The 22,611-nt window shown below is 40.3% G+C and overlaps 1 protein-coding gene across 5 annotated transcripts in view; it reads right to left on the bottom strand.

Moving 5' to 3' along the window:
- Positions 1 to 22,611, bottom strand: part of syngap1b (synaptic Ras GTPase activating protein 1b) — a 172,738-nt gene that overhangs the window by 18,649 nt on the left and 131,478 nt on the right. For 2 of the 5 annotated variants that reach the window (XM_063488242.1, XM_063488244.1), the window contains exons 6-19: positions 18,358 to 18,511; positions 17,918 to 18,016; positions 15,032 to 15,271; positions 13,099 to 13,434; positions 12,876 to 13,020; positions 11,390 to 11,534; positions 10,998 to 11,234; positions 10,424 to 10,625; positions 9,624 to 9,826; positions 8,299 to 8,500; positions 7,328 to 7,921; positions 4,496 to 4,930; positions 4,021 to 4,194; positions 3,411 to 3,622 (exon numbers count right to left, since the gene is read on the bottom strand). In XM_063488242.1, coding sequence (XP_063344312.1) covers positions 3,411 to 3,622; positions 4,021 to 4,194; positions 4,496 to 4,930; positions 7,328 to 7,921; positions 8,299 to 8,500; positions 9,624 to 9,826; positions 10,424 to 10,625; positions 10,998 to 11,234; positions 11,390 to 11,534; positions 12,876 to 13,020; positions 13,099 to 13,434; positions 15,032 to 15,271; positions 17,918 to 18,016; positions 18,358 to 18,511 — 3,378 coding nt within the window. Of the gene's footprint in view, positions 1 to 3,410; positions 3,623 to 4,020; positions 4,195 to 4,495; positions 4,931 to 7,327; positions 7,922 to 8,060; positions 8,115 to 8,298; positions 8,501 to 9,623; positions 9,827 to 10,423; positions 10,626 to 10,997; positions 11,235 to 11,389; positions 11,535 to 12,875; positions 13,021 to 13,098; positions 13,435 to 15,031; positions 15,272 to 17,917; positions 18,017 to 18,357; positions 18,512 to 22,611 lie in introns of all 5 variants that reach the window. The other 3 variants (XM_063488241.1, XM_063488243.1, XM_063488245.1) reach the window with 3 other exon arrangements.

The following is a 22,611-nucleotide window of genomic DNA, read 5'->3' as shown; positions in this document are numbered from 1 at the left end:
AAGACTGTGGAGAGGGAAAATAATATATTTTTTCCTTTTAATACTTAAATCATATTTTAACTGCATAAGTTAAATGACAGTCTAACTCTCTTAAACAACTATTCTGATCACCACGTCACCGGACACCACCAATGACGGACTGCAGGTCAAAAAAAAAAAAATCATACCAAGCATTTACAGCAAAAATCATACAGAGATGAGAAAGTCAGTTTTGCTTTAATTAATAAATAATATAAATTTCAATCTTTCATTTAAAATGCAGATAGGTTCACAAGCACCATACAGGTCATCAAAAAAAAGAAAGAAAAAACAACCCATAAACAATGGAAAAAAAACCCAACTTAGGATTTAAGAACACATTTTGCAGAACATACGGCTGTCAAAAACTCACGTCATTGTCGTCATGTTGTCTCTGTGGTGTTTTGCATTTTACAGTATTCCAGGTCTATATTTTGTATGTTTAGATACTGCAGATGGCACCTGGTAAAAGATTTTGGCAGGAAGTCACTGTTTCGTTATCTACACAAGATGCATACAATACACCTCCTCAGGATCCTGCATGTGCATTTGGCACAAACAGCACACGCAGATACATACTGTATCTGTTATTGCGCTTCTCCTGCTAAAAAGTTAGCTATTGCAAGGTTAAAATAGTAATCTCACTCTCAATAGAATTCATATACATCACATTTCTTATACTACTATTATTATGGCTCTTGCATTACTGAATTTACTATGCTATGTGTTATAGTTAAAATAGATTATTACTATGACAGGTGCAATTAAGACCATTAAGTCCCCTCCCCCCTTTCTGCTGCAAATTCAATGCATCTCGTCAATATAAATCTCTTCAGTTCACAGCAAAGAGCTCGGGGAAGATAAATAGTTTCATTCATATTTAAAATTAAAGTATTTTGACAAAAAAATATGAGAGCCTGTAGTCAACTAATGGAATAACTACCCTAAAGAAAAAAATAAAAATGCAAGTGCTACAGGTAAAGTGGATTCAGTGTTTAACCTAGCATGACCTAAAACTCAATATTCGGCTTTGGTTTAAATTAGATTGTTGAGAACAAAATGTGTACCTGGTCTAATGACATAGGTTGGATTTGCTCTGAGCTTAAAGCAAATTCTATGCACAGAACATTAAGGCTTCTCTGAAAAAAAAATCTCTCAAACTTGAAACATAACGCTGAGTATTTTAGGTCTGCAGATAAAGAGTTGGTTTTTTTTCCAAGCCTACACAGGAGCCATGAAATTAAGGTCACAACTAAGGGCTCCATTAGCAGAACCTGAGCTTGCTTTTGCATCAACATAATATATATATATATATATATATATATATATATATATACACATACATATATCTGAATGTGAAAATTGAACATAAAAGTCAATTTAAGGTGAAACATAACATAAGGCTATGGTTGCACTTGTTATTTCACTGATATTCTGAAGTCCAATCAACAGGACGCCCCGAGAAAAGGCTTCTTGGCATCCTTGCTCTCTACATTATTTGCATTGCTCGTGTGTGTGCATTAGAGCTGCAATGCTCTGCATGACCTGGGCTGGCTCAGTGAATTGTGTGTAAAATTGACGGAAGCATCGGAAGCATCCAGATCTGCTACGTACTGTAATTCATCCTTGTGTGGTCAGATGATAAAGGTCCCACAAGTTACAAGTTTAAGCCTTGAAAACACCAGCTAATAACTGCACGTTGTGCTTCATGTGTACAGCACTCTCCTTAAGCTTTAACTTCAGGGGAGCCGTAATCAAGGGTTTTGCTTTAAGTGCTCTGACAAAGTTTCTGTAGTATAGGGCATAGCTCATTTATGCCTTTATACCTGAATCTTCACCATTCACTGACTGATTCAGGTTTGTCTCTGATGTTTTCCCCTCTTCATTTCACATCATGTGTTGTTAAAAAAAGAGAGAGGTATTAGTCCCCATGTTCACTCTGGAGAAGTAAAAAAAAACATCAGCAGTCCTTCAGTGAACATGGTTCACCTTGATTTAAATGGAAGAGCTAATATTAAACCATGGTCTTCCATAGTCCGGTGCCTGAAGGTCCAAAACAATTCTTTGAGTTGGTTTAAAAAGTGCAGACATGTTTCTGAAGTTTTACAACTCCCCATCCTTTTGTGCTTTTACAGTGCAATCTCGTGGGAGAATCATTTGAAAATTCTGCTAACTGGAATCATCCTGCATGATCCCAAAATCCAGAACTTTGTTCATAAACAAACAGCTGATGGTGAGTGTGACAGCACAGGATAAAGGAGGACGTTTTAATGGTGGTTATATACAAGGTTAGGCCTTTTAAGATGTTTTTCCATAAAAGACGAGCAGGACTCTCTGTCTTCATTCCAAGTCTTCTTTCCTGGAGTGGATTAGAAGTGGCAATATTCTCTGTCACAGTTATCCACCCTTCAGTTGCAGACCACAGACTATTATAAGATGTAAAAATACTGCAATATTTTCATGTAGTTTTAAGTGTCTTTTCACTGAAAAATAAAAACAAAATTAAGTGCAGGGCACCATTGCTAATATGCGGTCACACGTAAAATGCTCACGGAGTCCTTAAAACCCAGCAAATATTTGGTTTTTGTGGCTGAAATATATAACTGAGACACGATCAATACTCAACCCTTTTTTCCATGAACTGCTTAATTTGTGAGTGATCAATAAAAGTTAAGACTGCACTGACAATAAAAGCCCCATTACAATTTTGCACAAGCACTCGAGAAATTAGGGCTCAGCTGGAGTTCTCTGCAGTTGTCCAAATGCGATGCTCTTGAATAACAAATAAAGCATGTTGTGAGGTTATGACCGCATTTAAATTTGCTACGGCAAGAGCTCAGAGGACAATCAAAGACTCTTTTGTCCAGCTTAACTAAGCTGAAGAGAAACAACCACCACGGGAACATCTCCTCATGCTTATCTAAGATAAAGATCTTTGTCTTCTGTATTACAGTCTATTATTTAATTTGTCACTCATTACATGTCTGCAGCTTTGGCTTTCAATATAAAGCTCCCATCCTTTCTCATAGGCTACAGTGCTTTATGAAACTGAAACCAATCTCCTTATCTTGTAATATTCTTTTCAAGATAACAACCTCTGGTAAATAGAGTCTTATTCCGATGTGCAATGTATATATTGCCAGTAACAACTGCTTCATTTTCATGTTTCATCCTGTTAAACAGAATCCAATATGCTAACGCTGTACTGTGGAGTCCTCCGCAGAAGTATAAGAAGTCTTTAATTAATGCTAGCAATCATAATTTTATAGAAAAGGTCCTTTATCCACAAAAACCCTGTAACAGAAGAAAAAGAAAGACTATGGCCCACCAATGGCCTCCTTATACAAGACCACAAGTCTTTTCCCTCCATCCCAACAACAGCTTCCATTTACCTGCTAATTATTCCTTTAATTTGGGAGTCTTTCTCCAGTTGCTGCTGCCGTAGCCTCCTCTCACTGTCCTCGAGACGATTCTGGTACTGTAGGAGGATCTTATTGGTCTGCTGCTCCTGCGTGAGGAGCCTCCGTTCATACTCCTCCAGCTTTTTGTGGGACATCATCAAGCGCTCCTTCAGGGAGTTTATCTCCTCCTCATACTCCCGTACCTGAGGTAGAGATGTGAAAAGAATGCTAAATTAGAGCAGTTTATTGTGACGCTGGTGCGTACATGCCTTGCTTTCTTGGTCACTGCAGTGCCTGGTGGATTTGAGTTCTCTAAACAAATTCACTCAAGCATTGGAAACCACCTCCAGATATTCAAAATTAGGCCGGCTGCCTTTATAAAGGCTGAGGTACAGTAAATATACCAAACTGCAGAAAAAGAAAAATAATGCAAACAAGTTGAACATTTGGCTCATGGCTTTTGTTTCCCACAGTTTGAGACCTCTGGACTTCTGTGTCAAGATCAAATCTGAGTGCCATCTGCTCAGAAGTGACAGACATAACTCAATGTTCCTCTGACTTCAACTGAAATGTTAATTAAATACTTAAAAATTAAACCTACCCTATCCATGCGTGACTCATCCATGCTTTTTGAGTACTCCTTAAGTTTGAAATCCTCACGGTCAATCCGAGAACTTTCAATGTCAGCGGACAGATGAGGCATGTTGGAGACCCAGGCCACCGTCCGCTCATTGGCTGGCGTTGGGGGATTGAGGGTAGATGGAGACTGGGAGCCCTGGGAAGAAAGGTCAGCACACTGAATATGAGAACATGAATTTTTAATTGGGTGAAAGTCACTTGCATAAATTTGGTGCACGATGATACCCAAAATGCCTCGGTGCTACACGAGTTCATACATTTTGAGCATGGCTGAGCCCTGGTGGCTCCCAAGCTCTTAATCTTGAATGTCAGTTTTATCCCCTAGATAAGCTAAGCACTGACATCTTACACGTTGTTGTTGAGAAATAGCTGTGAGCACAGGTGCTATAGAAAAAAAAAAAGGAAAGTTAGATATTAGGAGAGTGTGCAGCAGTTACCTGTTTGCTCATAGTAGGTTTGAGCAGGTGCTGCTGTTGCTGAGGCTGCTGCTGTGGTGACTGTTGAGTGCTCTGACTGGTGGTTCCCTGTGGACTCTGGCTTTCCCTGACAGAGCTCTGCTGGTGGGGCAGGCCCGGGGCAGTGTTATCTTTGACGGAGAGCTGCCGGGGCCCATGCTGCCTGCCGTAGCCGGATTCTGGCGACTGGAGAAGGTTTCCGCTTTGCGGCCTAGTTTTTGCAGGAGCAGAGGGTGCAGCAGCTGCACTGACGGACAGCTGATGGGAGGTCTGGGATTTGACACGCTGGGTGGGAGGCGGAGCAACAGAACTCTGGCGCATAGGTTGGACTGTGGAGGGAGGCGTGGTGGCCAGGGAGGAATGGGAGGTTCCCGTCTGGGAGGCCATGCCCATCATTTGTTGCTGTTGGAGATTATCCTTGAAAAACATGTAAATGATAAATTAACATTTATACTAATTCACTTATCAGATTGGAAAAAAATTCAGTGGGTTGCCACACTCGGGTAAATTGCCTCAAATACTAATGAGACAATAAAACGTAATAACAGAAGTTCAGTTCAAATGATGAATTGATGTGTTTCAAGCATTTTGAGATTCAGTCTATGAAGGTGATGTAACAGTAGAAATATGGAGTTATTATTCATCTCTTCCATAGTGTGCCTTTTGTCTTGTCTCCCTCGCCTCCCCCCCAACCAATCGCAACAGATGGCTGCACCTCCCTGAGCCTAGTTCTGCTGGAGGTTTCTTCCTGTTAAAAGGGAGTTTTTTATTCCCACTGTTGCTAAAGTGCTTGCTCATAGGGGGTCATTTGATTGTTGGAGTTTTCTCTGTATTATTGTAGTATCTTTAATAATAATAATAATGTATACTTTATTGATCCCTGTGGGGAAATTCCTCTCTGCATTTAACCCATTCACTCTGTGAAGCAGTGAATGAAGCACTTTACCTTACAATATTACGCACCTTGAGGTGACTGTTGTTGTAATTTGGGGCTATATAAAACAAATTGAATTGAATTTAAATTAATTGCATTGCTTTACTAATACTACTGACTACTCCAAGGGCCCATCTAAATCTTCAGCTAGCTCCAGTACTTTATTCTAGCTCAGTATCTTGCTCAAGCACCCTTAGACATACAGACCAGGTGGGCTGAAGATTCATCCACTAACCCTCCAATAAAAGGACACCCCACTTTACCCAATCAAATTCCAGCTTACAGCACCTGGTATCAGCACCAGACACTCAAGGATCCAAGTACTAACCAGGCCTGATTCTGCTTAGCTTCCTAGATTGGATAAAACTGGGAATTGACAGAACCAATGCAGCCCCTTGTTGGATGAGGCTTGCATGGCATTCTAGTTTGATTCAGCTTTTCTGACAGGCAACTTGTTGTGTTTTGGCTTTTACATTGGTGCTCCTGCAGTGTTAACTGAGTAGCAATCTGTATGAATGTGGTCTTAATACAGGATCTTAAGTTTAAGACATTTCAACAACAAATAAATAAAAAATCAAGTGATAGGCACAACATTCAATAAAGTTATGGTTGCTTAGGTTAAAAAAATAATGAGTGTCACATCACATCCAGTTTTAAAGTCACATATGGCAGTTTAATGTAATGTGTGATGTAATGCAAAAAGTGAGACACTTTTTCAAGTTTGACCTGGTACGCCATGTTTATGACAGGTTTACGTTGTCCTGGTTAATGTCAAGCTGTCATCACAAAGACATATCAATCAATGTAACTTTGTAATAAAAATGACATTGTGACACTTAATGACAACAATCATAAACATTCACAAAGACTTGTGACTTTGTGACAAGAAGACTTTGTCATGACTTCTTATGATGACGTCATGTCTTAAGCTCATCCCTAAAAAAAAGTGTGTTACCATCACACTAGACAAAGAAAAACTGCAAATCCTCAGAATCAGAATTATATATTATCAATTAATATATATTATATATTCCTAATAAATGTTGGAATAAAGAGATCTTTTTGGTGATTGACTCTTAAAGCTCGGCTCCACTGTCAAAGAAAGGCCCAATTTTGGGGGGTTTCAGTAAACACGTTCAAAGGTTTTTGGGCCTAGTTGATAGTTTCAGGTCTTATTGATCAAAACATGAAGTTCATGTGATGTCTGTTTCCAAAATGCTAAGCTTGCTAAGATGAAAACAGAACATTGCAAATCTATCGGTGACATCACGGTGGCTACGTTGATCTGCGTTTTATAAACCGGCCCACATTTTGCTTAACATGTGAACAATTACATATCCACTACATTCCAGGAGAAAATCACAGCCGCATTTTTGAATCATCACTGAATTTTCTGCAGTAGCCTCTCCCAGCCACTGACATCAGTAGTTCCAACATTGGGCTCAGCAATTTTATGGTTCCAGTCTTTTTTATCAGGTTCTAGAGAAAGCACTGGCACTGCTTCAGAGCAAAAGAGGTATGAAGCATACTCACTGAAGGACTTTCACAACAAATTGATTAGAGTGGAATTAAACAATCTTCTGGAACCAATTTAATTATCAATGATTCATAATTTAGTGCTTTCAAGTTAGAAAATCTTTGGTGTTTATTTTAGAGCATTTTGAGATTTTTTACAGTCTGGTTTGTACAAAAAAACTGAAGCTCAGGGTATGAGACTGTGATTATATTTTTTTAATCAATGTCTATAACATTGTTCCTTTTTTATCCTTTGTGCATAATGAAAATACTAATTCAACATCTATAGTAATACCATTTCACATGTAAACATTATTACATAGCGAATTTGTGACATTACAGAAATACAGTGAGAGTCCATTTACCTGCATATGCATGGACATCTGCCTGCGTCCATAGTCAGCCCTGCTGTAGTCGTCACTGTAGCTATGTGAGTGGATGATGCTGGGTTGTCCCAGGTGACCGTCCCTGGTCCTGAGGGTGGACAGATCCTCACTGCGAGAGAACCCTCCATGGGCGAACTGTGGGATGTAGGACTGGTGAGAGGGTTCGGGCTCTGGGGCCAGGAGAAGGGGTGCGGGGGGTTGAGCCCGGCTGTGCTGGTGATGGAGCTGTTGCTGTTGAGGCCCATCAGCAGTCGCCAGATGAAAGAGGGGATTCTGGAAGGAAAGCGGGTAGCGCATGGCGGCGGCCTGCTGTTGCTGCTGCTGGGATAGCGAGTCGGTGGTGGTGCCCATCTGGCTCAGCTGGCTCAGCCGGAGGCCACCGGACATGCTGGAGCCGCCAGAGCCAGCTGACAACCTCCCACCGGCCCGCAGCTGGCTGCTCAGGCCCGACCCCAGGCCGCCACCGCCTCCGCTGCTCAGCCCGCCGAAGCTGCCCATGCCGGCGATGGAGGCCTGGGAGGAGTTGAGCATGTCCACCGACTGCAGGTTAGACACGCTGTTCATTCGGGAATCCTGGAGGTCCATCATAGATACGCTTTTATTGACACTGAGCACCTAAATAATAAGGGATATGAGAGGCTAGTGTGCCCCCTGTTATTGCTTATGTTAGGTGGCCACGGATGATGGGTGAGGGTGGTGCGGGTGTTTTTACCGCGAGGCCTGCCTGGTTATCGGAATGCATCAAAGTATTTCCCAGGAAATACCGCTAGGATGAGTTGCGTGGTGAATCAGTGGGAAAAAAGCAGATGTCATGATATACTAGAGCCTCGATCACACGATGGCAGATTCTTACAGTATGACCAACATGCACGTCATACTAATCTCACCTTGATAAAGGTAAACCTAGCGGATGGGATGGTGATTCCCCGAGTCAGTGTGGTAAAACTCACCTTAGGATCAGGTTCTGTGATATCCGAGCTGCTCGTGCAGTACGCTGGGCTGGATCGGGCCAGCGGAGGGCGTGATACGTAAAACATGTCTTTGGAGGATGCTCGATGAGGATGGTCACGGTCCTGAAAACTCATCTGGGTACGAGATGGCATGACCCCTCCGGTGGATGTAGGGGAAGGCAAACGGGTGATATCTATAGAGCTGGAGAACAGCAGAAACAGGAGGTGAGGCCCGAGTCTAACAAACTCTACACTCTTCCTCTATGAACAGTTTATTTAGACACTATATTACTATATTATTATGATTGCAAGTTGAAAGCTAAATACAACAGCGCTGGAAGAAGCATCTGAATCCTTTCTTCAGTTGGTTAAAATCAAAACTGAATGCTTCCTCTGTTGTTAAACTAAGATGTATCACTCTATTAGGCTGTTATTTATAGCTGAATTCAATGTAACAAGCAAGTGTGCGGTGTGTGGAAAGGGCGAGAAGGTCCTTGAACATATGTAAGCTGCCACAATTACATAAATATGAATTAAATATCTTCTCCATCTTGCTCTAGTCATGCTGACTATTTTTTACCCAGTTTTATGTAGGGTTAAGATAAGTTCAGTGGTTCTGAACATAAAGCTGAAATCCCCTCTATAGAATCACTGGAACAATCTGAAGTGGATTAATCTGATTAAAATTACGAGTAAGAGGGTAGGGGAAAAGCTCTGCTGCAAAAATCTGTATTTTCTTCCTCTAATTTTAGGCTTTTGGAAAAAATTTGTTGGATGTTGTTACCTTAAAATGTTATTTAAATGAAACCTTAGTAAGATGTTTCTCCGAGGAGATTTAGGCAACCGAAAGTTGCCATATGGCACTAGACAGAAAAAACAAGGCTGCATGCAAAAAGGTTCAGGGCCAAATTTCTTAAGCAGCGCTCTGCATTTTAAAATAATGACGCAGCTTATTCATTGAAAAAAATTAGTTAAAAAAAAAAGTATCTCCAGCTGTTACATAAATGTAGTGCAGAAAAAAGAGCCACATCTCCCATAGTATTTTTACCTACTACTGCACAACAATGAGAAAAGAAGCATTTGTTGAAAGACTTTTTCAAATATGCACTGCAGCCCCAAACTTTCCTAGACTTTACTTGGCAATGGTAACCACAAGAAAGATGCAGTCAGATGATGGACGTCCTTTGCAAAAGTATTTCCAGTAGTGGGAAACTGCATCACTTAAAAAGAACATCTTCTGGATTTTATTCTCTTGACACTCTGTGAAAACAACTCAGGTTTCAGCGTTTGAAACTGTTTAATGATAAAGTCTCAAATGTTCCTACCTATTAAGATCCCTCATCATGAGATTTTGGAACTCAGATGAGATGCCCCTGCTGAAGCTGGGCCGTGACAGCAGCCTGTCCGACTGTCTCCAGGGCTCTCTGTCTGTCTGATGGCTGGGCTGCCTCTGGAGGTGTGGGTTACGCAAGGCCATGCTGATGTCATTCAGGAGACGAGGCAAAGGACCCAGTTTGATGATGGCATCCTGTGGTTGGAGGGAAAACAAAAAGAAATGGCACTTTAGCTACATATTCATTAAAAACATTTTTGTGTAATCTAATGTAAGTGTTTTTCAGTACGTCCATCTTCATTCACCACGCACTGGCAATTTAATCACATGGAGTCTGATTTTGTGAAACATTTGAGGTGAGAGAACAAGACATTTTTCTTAGATGCAGCTTTTAAAACCGAGTCCTGAAATTACACATCGAATCTCAGCACGGCTTAGTCTGGCTGCACAATGTAAGCGATGTACTGTGTTATCAGAATGTTATCAACTGAACTCTGGCAATTCAATTCAAACTGTAATTATGTTTAGTCTTTAGTTTTACTTCACTTATTTTATGACATTATTTCACTTGCATGTGAGAAAGTACAACGTTGTTTTCCAGTTCCAGAGCAGCATGATTAGGAATACAGCAGTATTATTACATATGAAATGACTACTTTGATTACTATGGTAGGTTAAATTCAGGATACTGTAAAGCGATAAATAACCCACTGTGGATTTTTTTGACATATCATTTGATTTTTACCAGTATGGTTGCAGTTTATAACAACAGATATGATGCTTTGTGTTTACCTTGCTGAGTTGAGCCATGACCTCCCAGAGGAGACTGTGGAGTATAGACAGCTCCCTGCCCAGGTCGATGTAGCCCTCAAAAGCGCCTGCATTGCTGACACTGTCCAGGTTGGAGATCTCATAGAGGAACTGCTGCATGGAGCCCCACTCCATTTCTAAAAACTCATTCATGAAACACATGTACTCCTCTTTGCTTCCAAACCTGAAGGTGGGAACAGACAGAACAGGGCGGGGAGGACATATGTGTGTGACAGGGAAAGTGATAGATAAAGAATTGAAAAATATTTTAGCAGGGAAATTAAATTGTAGCTACACTCATAATCTTTGATTTAATAATAGTTTTTTCAAATAAATGTCATTAATTTCAACTGTTTTTGTATTAAAGCTCAAATTTTTAATAGTTTTGGGCACTGTAAAGAAGAAAAATCGAACAATTAAATGCATAAATACATTTATTTATTTATTTGTTTTTGTCATTGATGGTCAGCTTTTTTCCTTCCCTAAATACATGGATTAAAAAAACAGAATTCTTTTCATAAAGCTAAATATATGAATGAAATGAAATAAAACTGACTTGGAGAAGTTAGCCAGGTTTTGCACTACTTTAGCGATGAGGGTGAGTGTGCGTGATGTCTGCTCATCTGGATACTCCTGGGTGAGGTTGAAAAGTGATGGCGACATGATGGCAGGACACAGGAAGCGCAGGAAAAGAGAACCGCTGATGAGGCGGTCAGCGATGTCTTCTCGACCCCTCTCAGCACAGCGCACTCGCCAGGAGGCAAAGACTTCCTTCAGCTCTCGAGGGAACACACTATAAAGCACCATAAAAGGTTTCAGGACAAACTAGGTACATTTAGATATTCCACCGAGAAGCTGTTTAAAAGCCTCATCTATCTTTATTATAGCGAAGAGAAATAAACGCAGTCTAGTAAAGGAGTTGCTTTTTTTGCATTACTAACTACTTACCAATGGGAATTAACAATCTTGCAGAGTGCCAATTCACAGCACATTCGAAGATTGGCTTGGTGGTCTGGTAATACAGAGGGTGGTATTCTCATGGGGTCAACTTCACAATTTTCTTCTGACTCATACAAGGCCCTTATGAACTCCCCTGCAAGTGACATTTCATTAGCAACAAGTTTCAGTGTTATTAATAAAGAAAACAACATCCACAACAAGATTAATACGAAAGAAATCAATTATGAGACAACAAACCCAGCATTGCCACACTACCACACTATGCTGTTTAAGTAGTCGTAGGTGAGGAGCTGTCTTATTAGGCAACAGCAAATTAAACAGTAGTTGTTACTTTTAGCTCAAAGTATTTTCATACCAATATAGCATATAGAAAACAATTCTCAGAAATGGACTGCTGAGCAGAATTCACTGCACTGTAGTATTATTATTACTAGCAGTTAGCACTTACTGGAAATCTCTGGAGAAACTGTCTGTCCCTCTACACTCCTATGCACTACCTTTATGAACACCAAAGCATTAAATGCACTCAATGTTAGAAAATTAAGAGAAAACTTTACTGAGAAACAACTGAGAAACTGTTTATGTTATCCTATATATCATTGTTTACTTGGAGGTAGCTTACCTTTATTTAACTTTTATTTTATGCTGTTTTTTACCCACCTTTTTAAATTTGATAAAGTTTACATTTAATTAGGGCTTAAAGTTATGAAATATTAGATGGACCTCTGTGTTATTTAAGGTGTCTGTAGCATTATTGAATGAAATGATAGTATTTTATTTGTATGTTACTTGTTATTATTTCAAAGTACACCCTGATAATGAAGCCAGCTGGTGTACACTGATCACTTTATTCCACCCTCTTATCTAAATATGATCACTTTTAGCCTGTTAAAAACCAAATGGCCACTGCCATGAAGCTCAAGTTGTCCATAAGACACTGAAGTCTTCATGTGCATCCTACAGTCTAGAATAATGATGGCTGAATACAATTATGTTAAATAAGTTCTCGATTTCGTATGAACTCAAGCAAACATTCATTAATGAAACCAGGCTAACGATAACAACATATCGAGCTCTTTGCTTCCTCTCAGGAAGTCGTATTTCTCGCCTTTTGAGGAGAGCTGCATTTTGATCTCACCGGCAACAGACTTGTGCTGAGCTCGGATAATCACATAATTCAATATATCATCAAACTCCACACAGCAGTGCAAAAAAGACACAAGTTTGAGTACTACGAATAAGTTGAAAAATAATAAAATTCCCCACACCCAACCAAACTATCTTCTTCAAGCAAAAACACTAAGGCATGCTGAGAGAAAGTTGGGTCTCTTAAGTAGGATTTTTTCCCCCCTTTAATTAAAAGTTTGGCTATTTCCCAACTTTCAAAAGTTGATCTGCTGAATTTTAAATTGGTTTGAACACAGGAGCGACTAAGTCAAACACTGCAAACGCTCTGTACACTATTCCGACTCACCTATAGCATCCTTGAGGTACTTATGTCCAATCAGTTTGAGGTACTCTTCTATGGCTTTGGTGGCCAGAGTGTTCTCTCTGAAGATAAGGTGTTCTCGGTCGATAAATCTGTCTACCTCACACATTGCCATGTCCGATAGAAAATCCTGGAGAAAAGGGGAACCGAGTTACTATTTTCCTCCTAAAATAGTGTTTGTCAAGTAGAGGACTCAGTGATCCCATACCTTAGCTTTCCCTGTGCTCTGAAGTATATGCACCAGAGCACAGGCCACTTCCTCTTTGCTCTTGACACTCAGCACAGGCTCCAGCACAGCACACAGGGTGCGGTAGTTATTAGTGACATACTCTGCAAACTCCTTATACAGCTCCATGGGCAGGATGTTCATGGTCTGAAAGCGGGATTTGAGGCGTAGAGATGCATTGATGATCTTCCCTCCTCCGACACCAGCTCCCTTAGTGAGAACGCTGGGCTGGATGACCGGGTACCACTGCTCCACAAACTGACGTCCAGTGATGCTTGAGATGGGGATGCTTACGAGTCCTAAGTATGTGCTCTTTTCCTTAGACGTGAAAAGCAAAAACAAAAATATTAGCTGTGGTAAAGAAACATTGTTTCTTTCAGTTCTGCAGAGAAATATTTTAGAAAACTAATCTGAAAGTCGGAAATGTCAAAAAAAGTTCATTTTAAGCTTCAGCCATGAATTAATTATGAGCAGCAGGACTAACGCTGGATCCCCGGAGTGCTGTTTGAAGCTAGAGCTTTACTGTGGCAGCGTTACTCTTGTACTGAGATGAAAATGAAAATGACTGGTTTTGTGACTCAGTATTAAGTCACTTACTTCTTAAGTGCTAATGTTACACCTCACAGTATTACTCATGCATTTGCTTTATCTTTTAAATTGAAGTGTTTTCACTTTTACTTTTTAGAAAGAATCTACCCTGCCACCACAGGTGATTACCTCTTTACCTGTGGTATACCGCAAGGTTCAGTTTTAGGTCCTGCTATATTTTCTATCATATGCTTCTACCAGCTCTTAGTACTGTGCAGCAGATACACAGATATACCTTGCTGGAGACCTCTTGACCCTAAAAGCATAGTTGCTTTTTCAATATCACCTCTGTAGCACTAACTGCTCCATAAATAACATGACATCTCAGTCCTACAAACCTTCCATTGTAAAGCCCTCTAACAGACATTTGGGTGTACCATTTGATTCAGCTTTGAACCACACATCGAGAGCAGCTGTTCAGATCTGTCTGCATCTCAAAAATAAAACCAATGCTCTCACATAATTCATGCATTTATTTTCTTATGGCTGGACTACTTCATCTCCCTCTTTTTGGGCATACACGGAAAGTCACTCTGCCCTGAAACTAGCTCAGAAAGGTCCTTACTGGTTACACATAACATCACATCACCACGGTCCTGGCTTCTCTCCAGTGGCTTCTTGTGCATTTTGCAACTGATTTTAAGAATTTATTGATCACAATAAAAGCACATCTGCGTCCGGCCGCAAGCTATGCAGCAAAAAAGTTGGCCAAATTTGAACTAGTTCATAGCCTTAGATCCTCAGGTAGGTCCTTCGAGCTGTTCCAAAGTCGAGGCTGAAATCTAAAGGCGACTGTCGGGATTCTTTGACTTTAGAACAACCTGCCTGAGGAAGTACGGCTCAGACAATCAGGGAAATCCTTTAAATTGTGTCCTAAAACACTGGCTTGCAGATTTCACTTTATGCGATGTATTTTATTTATATTTTTAGTATTATTTATCCTTTGTTTTGTTTGTTTGTTGTTGCCTCACTCGTCTTATTTAGTATCTTTTACTGCTGTTAGGACTTTTATTCTTTTATTAGTATCTATATTGACATTTTGCATTTGCATTTCTGTTTCCTGTTTTGTCTTGTTGCTGTTATAACTATTGCATTCAGTTTATCCTGATTTTGCTTTGCTTTGTTATTAATGATGTTATATAAATAAAGCTAGTATAATTAATATTGTTGATGTAGATATGATAATAAGAAAATAAAAAAACAAGTCGATAAAATTCAACTTTAGGATATTTCAACTGTATTCTTCCAAAATTGTTTCAACAACTTTAAGTTAATATAAATGACTCATTTTCAGACCTTTATGCTACCCTACAGTTCTCTGTGTCACCTTGCGTCTTTTCTTGTCTGTCTCCTTGTATAGATGAAGGCGTAGGTTGCGGACAGCTGGCAGGTTGTTGAATTCAAAGTGCTCGCCCCAGAAAACGGTGTCGGTGCGGGGCTTGCTGGTGGTGCGTGCATACAGCATGTCGTCCAAACATAGTTCGCAGTAGTATCGTTTCTTTGCTGGAAGCTCGCGGGCCTCTATGATCCACAGTTTGAGCACATTGTCCACCCTCCGGCTGTTGTCCTGTGTGGAGATAAAGTCAGGTCAAACAAGGTCAAGCATGTCTGATAAAACATTTAAAAGCTTTACAAAGACAAGATGATACAATGCAGGAGGAAACATGACAGACCGCAAAGAAAAAAAGACGTGGAAGCAGAGAGAGTGTGTGCAAATAAAAGGCGACAGCAGGTCAGCCTGCAGGAGAAAAGAGTAAATGACAGGAAATAAATGGCTGGTGACATGGTGGTTTGGCTACTATGATAGTGGGTTGTACTTGATAAATTGCTCTCAACTCTCATCTTGGATACAGAGACAGAAAACAGCATGAGGAACACACAAGAGAAAGAGAACAGAAAATAATGAAGAATGATTCTTTTTATGGATAAAACAAAGTAATCCCCTTAGACATAGAAAAAACACAAATGACACAATACACATGTGCTGCAAACACAATGGACTAAAAATGCTCCTATGGACTGCTACATTCCCTAATCATGATCACAAAGCCCAGCTATATTTGACATCCCCCATGGGAGGAGAGAGTGCTCTGTTGATTACAGAATGATGTTTCAGTAACTGGGAGTCATTTCAATTGGGCTCAAATGCCACTGTTGATGGCCCCCCTGTTTGCTTCAGACTATTTAAGACCTAATTTAGACGGCCAAATACGTGAGCATCATCAAGATCAACAGCTCTAACGTCTCCATTTGTATGCTCTTTGATAACCAGCGCCAAACACAAGGCATATTTAATTCCAGACCTCTGAGTTTGAATGTGTTGGGCATCTGGTGGCTCAGTTTGCTAGTGCACATACAGTGCAGCAGAGCCAGCATGCGCTCAAGTCCTCCACCTTAATATTATGTTACACCTTCCCTTGTGTCTGTCTTATTTCAATTGTATTACCAAAAGACTAGTGGAATGCTAAATTAAGGTGGAATAAATACTTTTTTCCTGAAAACCAAGCAATCAAGGCTGAAAAAAGGAATTAAAAGACTCTAGAAAATTACAAAGAATAATGATAATCCTTCTCTCTGCAGTTAGTCTTATCGCTTATGGTGCATCTGGTCTGAGAAGAAGAGTGCGTGTTGTTTTGGGGTAGGAGGAGGAGAGATTTTGGAGAAAGCGCCCGTTTGGAGTCCTTGGAGCTCCGTGACTCAGCCAGGACCCCTGCGGCCGCAGCATCTGGACGAGGCAATCAACTCTGGTGATGTTTCATCTCAGTCTCGCTTAATAACCCTTTAGTCTCTGGTTGCCATCTAAGCTGCGTATCTCACATGTCTGCTCACTTTTAATAACACTGAGGGGAAATATGGGAGAGTTTTACTTTACGATGGAATTTGGATTAAAATTAGGATATTAATTATATATGGAGCAAGCATGAAGGGCGATAAGTCTTTTTTAAGCTGTGAAGATGCAAATAACATCATAGTACCTTAAAGCTACACTGGAAACGACTTTCCATATGAAAATACACCATCTTGTAGTGTTTAAAAAATACAAGTATATCATCTGCAAAAACTGGTGTCAGGTACAAGCACACGGAAAATGAACCTCATGTTGAAACACCATCATGCATTTAATTAATTAGTTAAATTTTAAATTGCTTGATTTAACCTAAATGTGTCTGTTGTCCTGTCTTCCTCCTTTACAGATGGCTGCTCCTCACTGAGCCTGGTTCTGCTGGAGGTTTCTTCCTTTTAAAGGGAAGTTTTTCCTTCCCACTGTTGCCAAGTGCTTGCTCATAGGGGGTCATTTGATTTTGGGGGGTTTTACCTTACAATATAGAGTGCCTTGTTGTTGTGATTTGACGCTATATAAATAAAAGTTAAATTGAATTTTTCAGGTACACAAAATAAATGATTATTAGCATAATCAGTCCTGTAGTGGTTAATACATGTTTTGAGATCAGGAGGAGATAGATAAAGTGCAGCATCCACAGTAAAATATGAGGCTCCATCCATTGTGGCAACTAAGCATGATCAGTGCCCCGAAAATTGCCTTTTACTGGCAAGTCTGCATGCACTGCTCATATTTTCCAAAGGAAAATAAAGGTAGACAACGTTCTCCATAGATGCAATAATGATATATTCTTAATCAAATATTAATTTGGGAAAGTTGCCTGTCTTACTTATGCTAATTTTATGATTAGACAATCCGATTTCAGGTCCAACAAGTGGGGTTTGCTCTGACAACAAGTCTGGACCACTTGAGAAAAACTACCCATAGATTTTTTCTGCCACAAATTGTCTTGTGGTTCTTGCATGAGGCCCACTGTCTGTAGAGAGTAGCAATAAAAGACCTAGACTCACGAGTGTTAAATCTTTTACTTCCCTATCAAAGTATCACAGACATGCTGTGCAGGTAAACATCAACCCGCTGTGTTCAATTTACTTATCACATTACCTGATTTGTGGTTTTTCAAAACAGCATTTTGGGTCCTCCCACCATCGACATTACCTTGTGCAGCTTTAATATTTTGCTTGTAGAAGCCACTAAATTGTTCAACACAGACACACACAGACACGAGGATGGAGTTCACACAGAGAAATGAAGCGGTGCGCTCTTATTGAAAACACACAACAACGGGAGACGGGGAGGAGAGAGAGAGACACACAGACAGAGGGATCATCCTTTTTTCTTCCTCTACCGCATCCCTTTCTCTCCCCTCACCTTGTTGGGCTTGACAGCTCTCTGCAGGTTCTCGATCCATTTGTCTCTCTCTGCAGCTGAGCGACACGCAAAGCACTTGGTTCCCGATGCCGTAGTCACCTGAGGTTAGCCAATGGTAAATTCAACAACCACAGCCATTAGTCACTATGGAGACTGCAACTAAAGCGCCAAAATAATGACTTGTATTCACTCTCAACCTCTGTCATGTTCCACTAATGAACAGGTGATGGAAAAGCTGAGAGGACTTAGGCTCATTTAAATGTCCTTATTTTAATTTTCACATTTAAAAAGAAAAGAAAAAAAGCAATCCTATTTTCATTGCACATCACTTTCACTTGTCAGGGTGGAAACAACAGTTTTAGTGTCATTTACTGTTCTGTACACTCTGTGGTTGTGTGCGAGTGTGCCGTGGGCTCTCCGCTGAGCAGCTCAGTTCTCACCTCAAAGCAGTACTCCTGTCCCAGGATGCTCGAGTGCACAGGTTTGATGATAGCGTCCTCGTCCAGAGTGAGGTCCAGCGCCTCAGCGGCACTGCTGGGAGAAAGCAGGGACTCATGGGAGTGGGACTCTTTGAAGCTCTGCATCAAACGGGTCCTGGGAGAGCGAGAGTCGGGAGAGTGAGGAGAGTGAGGAGGCTCTTTTATTAAAGGTCGCTTAGACTTCAGTGTTCAAGAAACTACAGGTGATTTCTTTTTGTATGCTAATTCTCCAAATGTGTTGCTTCACATTTTCATCTTTATCTTGCATACTGAAAAACAGCCAAACGAGTGCTGCACAACATACTGATAATTCTGGTAATAAGCAGCTTATCAACACATTCATCCATTCTCTTAATCGTTTATCAGGGTCACAGGGGGACTGGGGCTTATCCCAGCTGTGATTGGACGAGAGATGGCGCACACCCTGTACAGGTCATCAGCCTGTTGCAGGGCTATCACACAGAGACAGACAATCATTCACGCTCACCTGTGGCCAATTTAGAATCACAAATTAACCTAACACGTCCTTGGTATGTGGAAGGAAGTCAGGGTACCCCAAAAGAAGCCATGCAAACATGAAAACTCCACACAGAAAGGTCTCCTTTTCTGTGGTCCTGGCTAACTGGGGCCCTCCTGTGTGGAGTTTGCATTTTCTCCCTGTACCTGGGTGGGTTCTCTCTAAACCTCCTCCCATATATATGTTTGCCAGGTTACTGATAGGTGTGAATGGCTGGTTAGATAGCTTATTTAGCTCTAACTGAGTACCCAAAGCATTTTTGTACAACTTGCCCCATTCTCCCATTCATACATTGCTTATTCTATGTAAGTGCTTACTGTCTAACATTCATATTCTGATGGATGCATCAGAGACTGGAGCAGAGAGGGATCGAACCACCAGCCTTCGGATTAGTAGGGGACCTGCTCTACCTTCTGAGCGAGCCCATTTGTGTGCTAGTCCTGTGACAGGTATGTACCCCACCTCTGCCCCACTAATAGCTGGGACAGGCACCAGCCCCACCCAACTGCTTATCAGCAGATCATTTACAAATATATATCAAATATATATCATCATGCTATGATTTACACATATAGGTGGCCACTTTAACATTTTCTTACACAGCATAATTATAAGAATAGGATGTTTTTGATACGCCTCTCAACACTGACCTAGTGTGGCACCTACACATAACAGCTAACCTAGCAAAAAAACCCCAACAATTTTAAATTGTTTAGCTAGGCACTTTGTTACTATCAGCCTGTCTCAAAAGGACATAATCTGTTCCCATTTCTTTAGTTGAACCTCTAAAAGATGCCAACACAGTTTGACAGGCATAAAACTGTATATTTTGCACCAACAAGGTGATTCCCAAAAAGGTAGTAATTTAAAACCTTGCGTATTTCAGCCATATATAAGGGGTGACTCAAGACTTTTGCACAGTGCTGTAAATAGATGCTTAAGTGAGCAACTACACACGACAAAGTTTAAATGCCTATATCTGATTTAAGAAGCTGTGGTAAAATGCAGCACACGGTTTACTTTTTCTTTACAGCTGCGTTTATGGCTATATCCAAAACATTTTAAATAACCAATTAAACAATTCTTAATAAATCATTAATCCTGACACACATGTGCTCACAGCCCACACTAACAAGCAAAGGAGGTCTGTGCTAAAGCCCATTCATCATCACCTACTCCCACCCACACACACATGCAGAGAAGCAGGCAAAATCACAGACCAACTCAGGAAACAGCCACATAGCCACTGAAACAAACACACGATGGCACAGTGAGTCTAACCAGATAGCGAGGACAGACGGTCAGGTGTGATGAAGCCCTTCAGAGAAGAAAGGGGGACGGCAGATTAGGAAAAAGGAAAGATAGAAAAGAAGCTGTATATCCTGTGCTCTGCGTCCGGTTCTTGGCTTCTCCCCTGTTTGGGCTCAAACTGTTTTTGTCTATGTTCAATCATAACGTTCCATAACAGAGCAGTGATTGCATGTACGGGACTGAGGGGGAGAGAAACATAGAGAGTGAGGGAGAGATAAAAATAGACCCAAAGGAATGAGTCAGATTGAGGGTACCATAGAAGAGACGAGAGAAAGAGTGGGGGAGGTCAGGAGAGGATGTGAGAGAAGGAAAGACTGAGAGAGAAAGGGCTGAGGCCTCAGGGATGGAGGGAGAAGACCTCTCAGAGGAAATCATGTTGATTATGTAAACAGTGGATCCTTTGGAGAGGAAGAAAGTGAGAGTATGGATTAGAGGAATGAAAGAGAAAGGGAAAGGAGGAAGCGCAAGGGTCGGGATGGATGAAGGGATTGAGATGAGAGGAGGTGTGCTGGAGGTAAAAAGGAGGTCTATGCAAGGTCTCAGTGGACAGACATAAAAGACGAAACACACACACACATGCATGCAGACACCTTGCAAATTATAGTCAGTGCATCACAACTGATGAACTACACACCTGGAGAAAAAAAACTCAGGGATGAAAGACTAGGAACAAGGATACTGACACTGGGAAGGTGAGCTGAGCTTTGCTGTAGTGATCTAAAAGAGAACAAACCTGACAACAACCACTTTGCAAAGAAAAGCAACTGAACTGAAGCCACTTTTCATTTTCAAATACTAATTAAGCTCAAGACCCATTTCACTGAATTTGCTGCTTTTGTCTTTTATTAAACTGAACATAAAACAAAATGATTCTTGATCAATAAGGTTAGACAAACACTGGCAAAATACAAACTGAAGGCTAATAGTCAAACTGGGTTGTTTGACTCATAATTACTTATTAGCAATAAAACTTAAGCCTAAGCAATGGCTCTCTTTTTTCTTCCAGGTATGCCTCCCATTTCTATGAAACAACATTTACTATGTATTTATTGGTTTATTTTTCTAATTCTTAAGCGCAGGAAGGCAAGTATTCTAAAGAGATCCACCTATTTTTAGAAGTGCTTCTTTACAGACATTATATAGACATACAGTAGATGCTTCTTTGACTACTGCTATTTAAAGATGCATCAGCATATTGCAACTGCCATATTTTTACTGGGTCTTCTAATGTGTGTAACTCTATGCACTTGCCAATAAAATATAGTCATAACTCAGTGAATTTTGCACAGATATTCTGTGGATTTTTGGTTTGTTACATATGCTACAACTGCATTTATTCTTGTTTAGGTTTAAAAATGCAAATTTCCATAACAAAACACTGACTGTAATCACAATAGTCCAGTAATATTATTTTAAAAAATGTTCTACTACTCTGCAGCTGCTTTTTGTGATGTTCTACTATAAAAAAAAATAGTGTAAACAGTAAAAACTGAAAGGACTGCTCTCATAATTTCTTTACATTTTGCTGTCCAGTCCTGCCAAGTTTTGATTTGAACTTAAAGCTACAGATGAGCCATGTAACCGCTTCTCCTCAGTGCTGATGTCCATGGTTAAACACAAAAATAGGTGAGTCGGGACAAGGGTTTACAGCACTAAATCCTACTGCAACTACAAAATCAGCTACAAACTTACCAGTTATTGCACATTTTGCTTCTCACTCCTGATATATATGTAATAAATAAGTACTTAAGTAAATGCAGTAATAGCTAAAAACTGTAAAATACTGTAAAACAACCCTTCAACAGAAGTGTTTGTCCTTTTCTAGTAGCATTTCTTTCATTAAAACTTAAACGGAAAGAAAATTCTTGTATTTTCTTTCAGTTTAAGGGCTGGATCAGAATCCACAGTCAGACCAGCACCCACATCTACATGCATATGCTTATGTACAGACAATTCTGAAAACATTTAGGGTAGATGTTGGCACAAGTAATGGGGGGTCATGTCAGCGTCTATCGCATCTTAACAGAGAACTTAATGATGGTTCTACAGAAAAAGGCAGCATGTCTCCAAAGATATTAGATTAAATCATTGGGAGGTATAATGTTAGAGATAAGATTTCATGGTATTTAAGAACTGCGATACTCTAGTGTGAAACAAAGAGACATCCCTTGTGCTACATCATGAATATTACTAATAAAAAAGTTTACAGGGGGTGGCTTCGGTAGTGCAAAGACTTCTTTTCTGTTTCCTGTTTTTGATGTTGAATAGATTTGTGTTTATAATTCTTTGGCAGACGAAAAAGCTATTTCATGACATTATTTAGGCTAAAGATAAGCTAATGATGAAGACCTCCACAATTTGAAACCTCAAAGATATAAAACAGCTTT

Source organism: Pelmatolapia mariae, linkage group LG10_11 (genome assembly GCF_036321145.2).
Source record: "Pelmatolapia mariae isolate MD_Pm_ZW linkage group LG10_11, Pm_UMD_F_2, whole genome shotgun sequence".
Lineage (NCBI taxonomy): Eukaryota > Metazoa > Chordata > Actinopteri > Cichliformes > Cichlidae > Pelmatolapia > Pelmatolapia mariae.
Note: the sequence above shows the minus strand (reverse complement) of the source record. Positions and strands in the feature narration are given on the sequence as shown.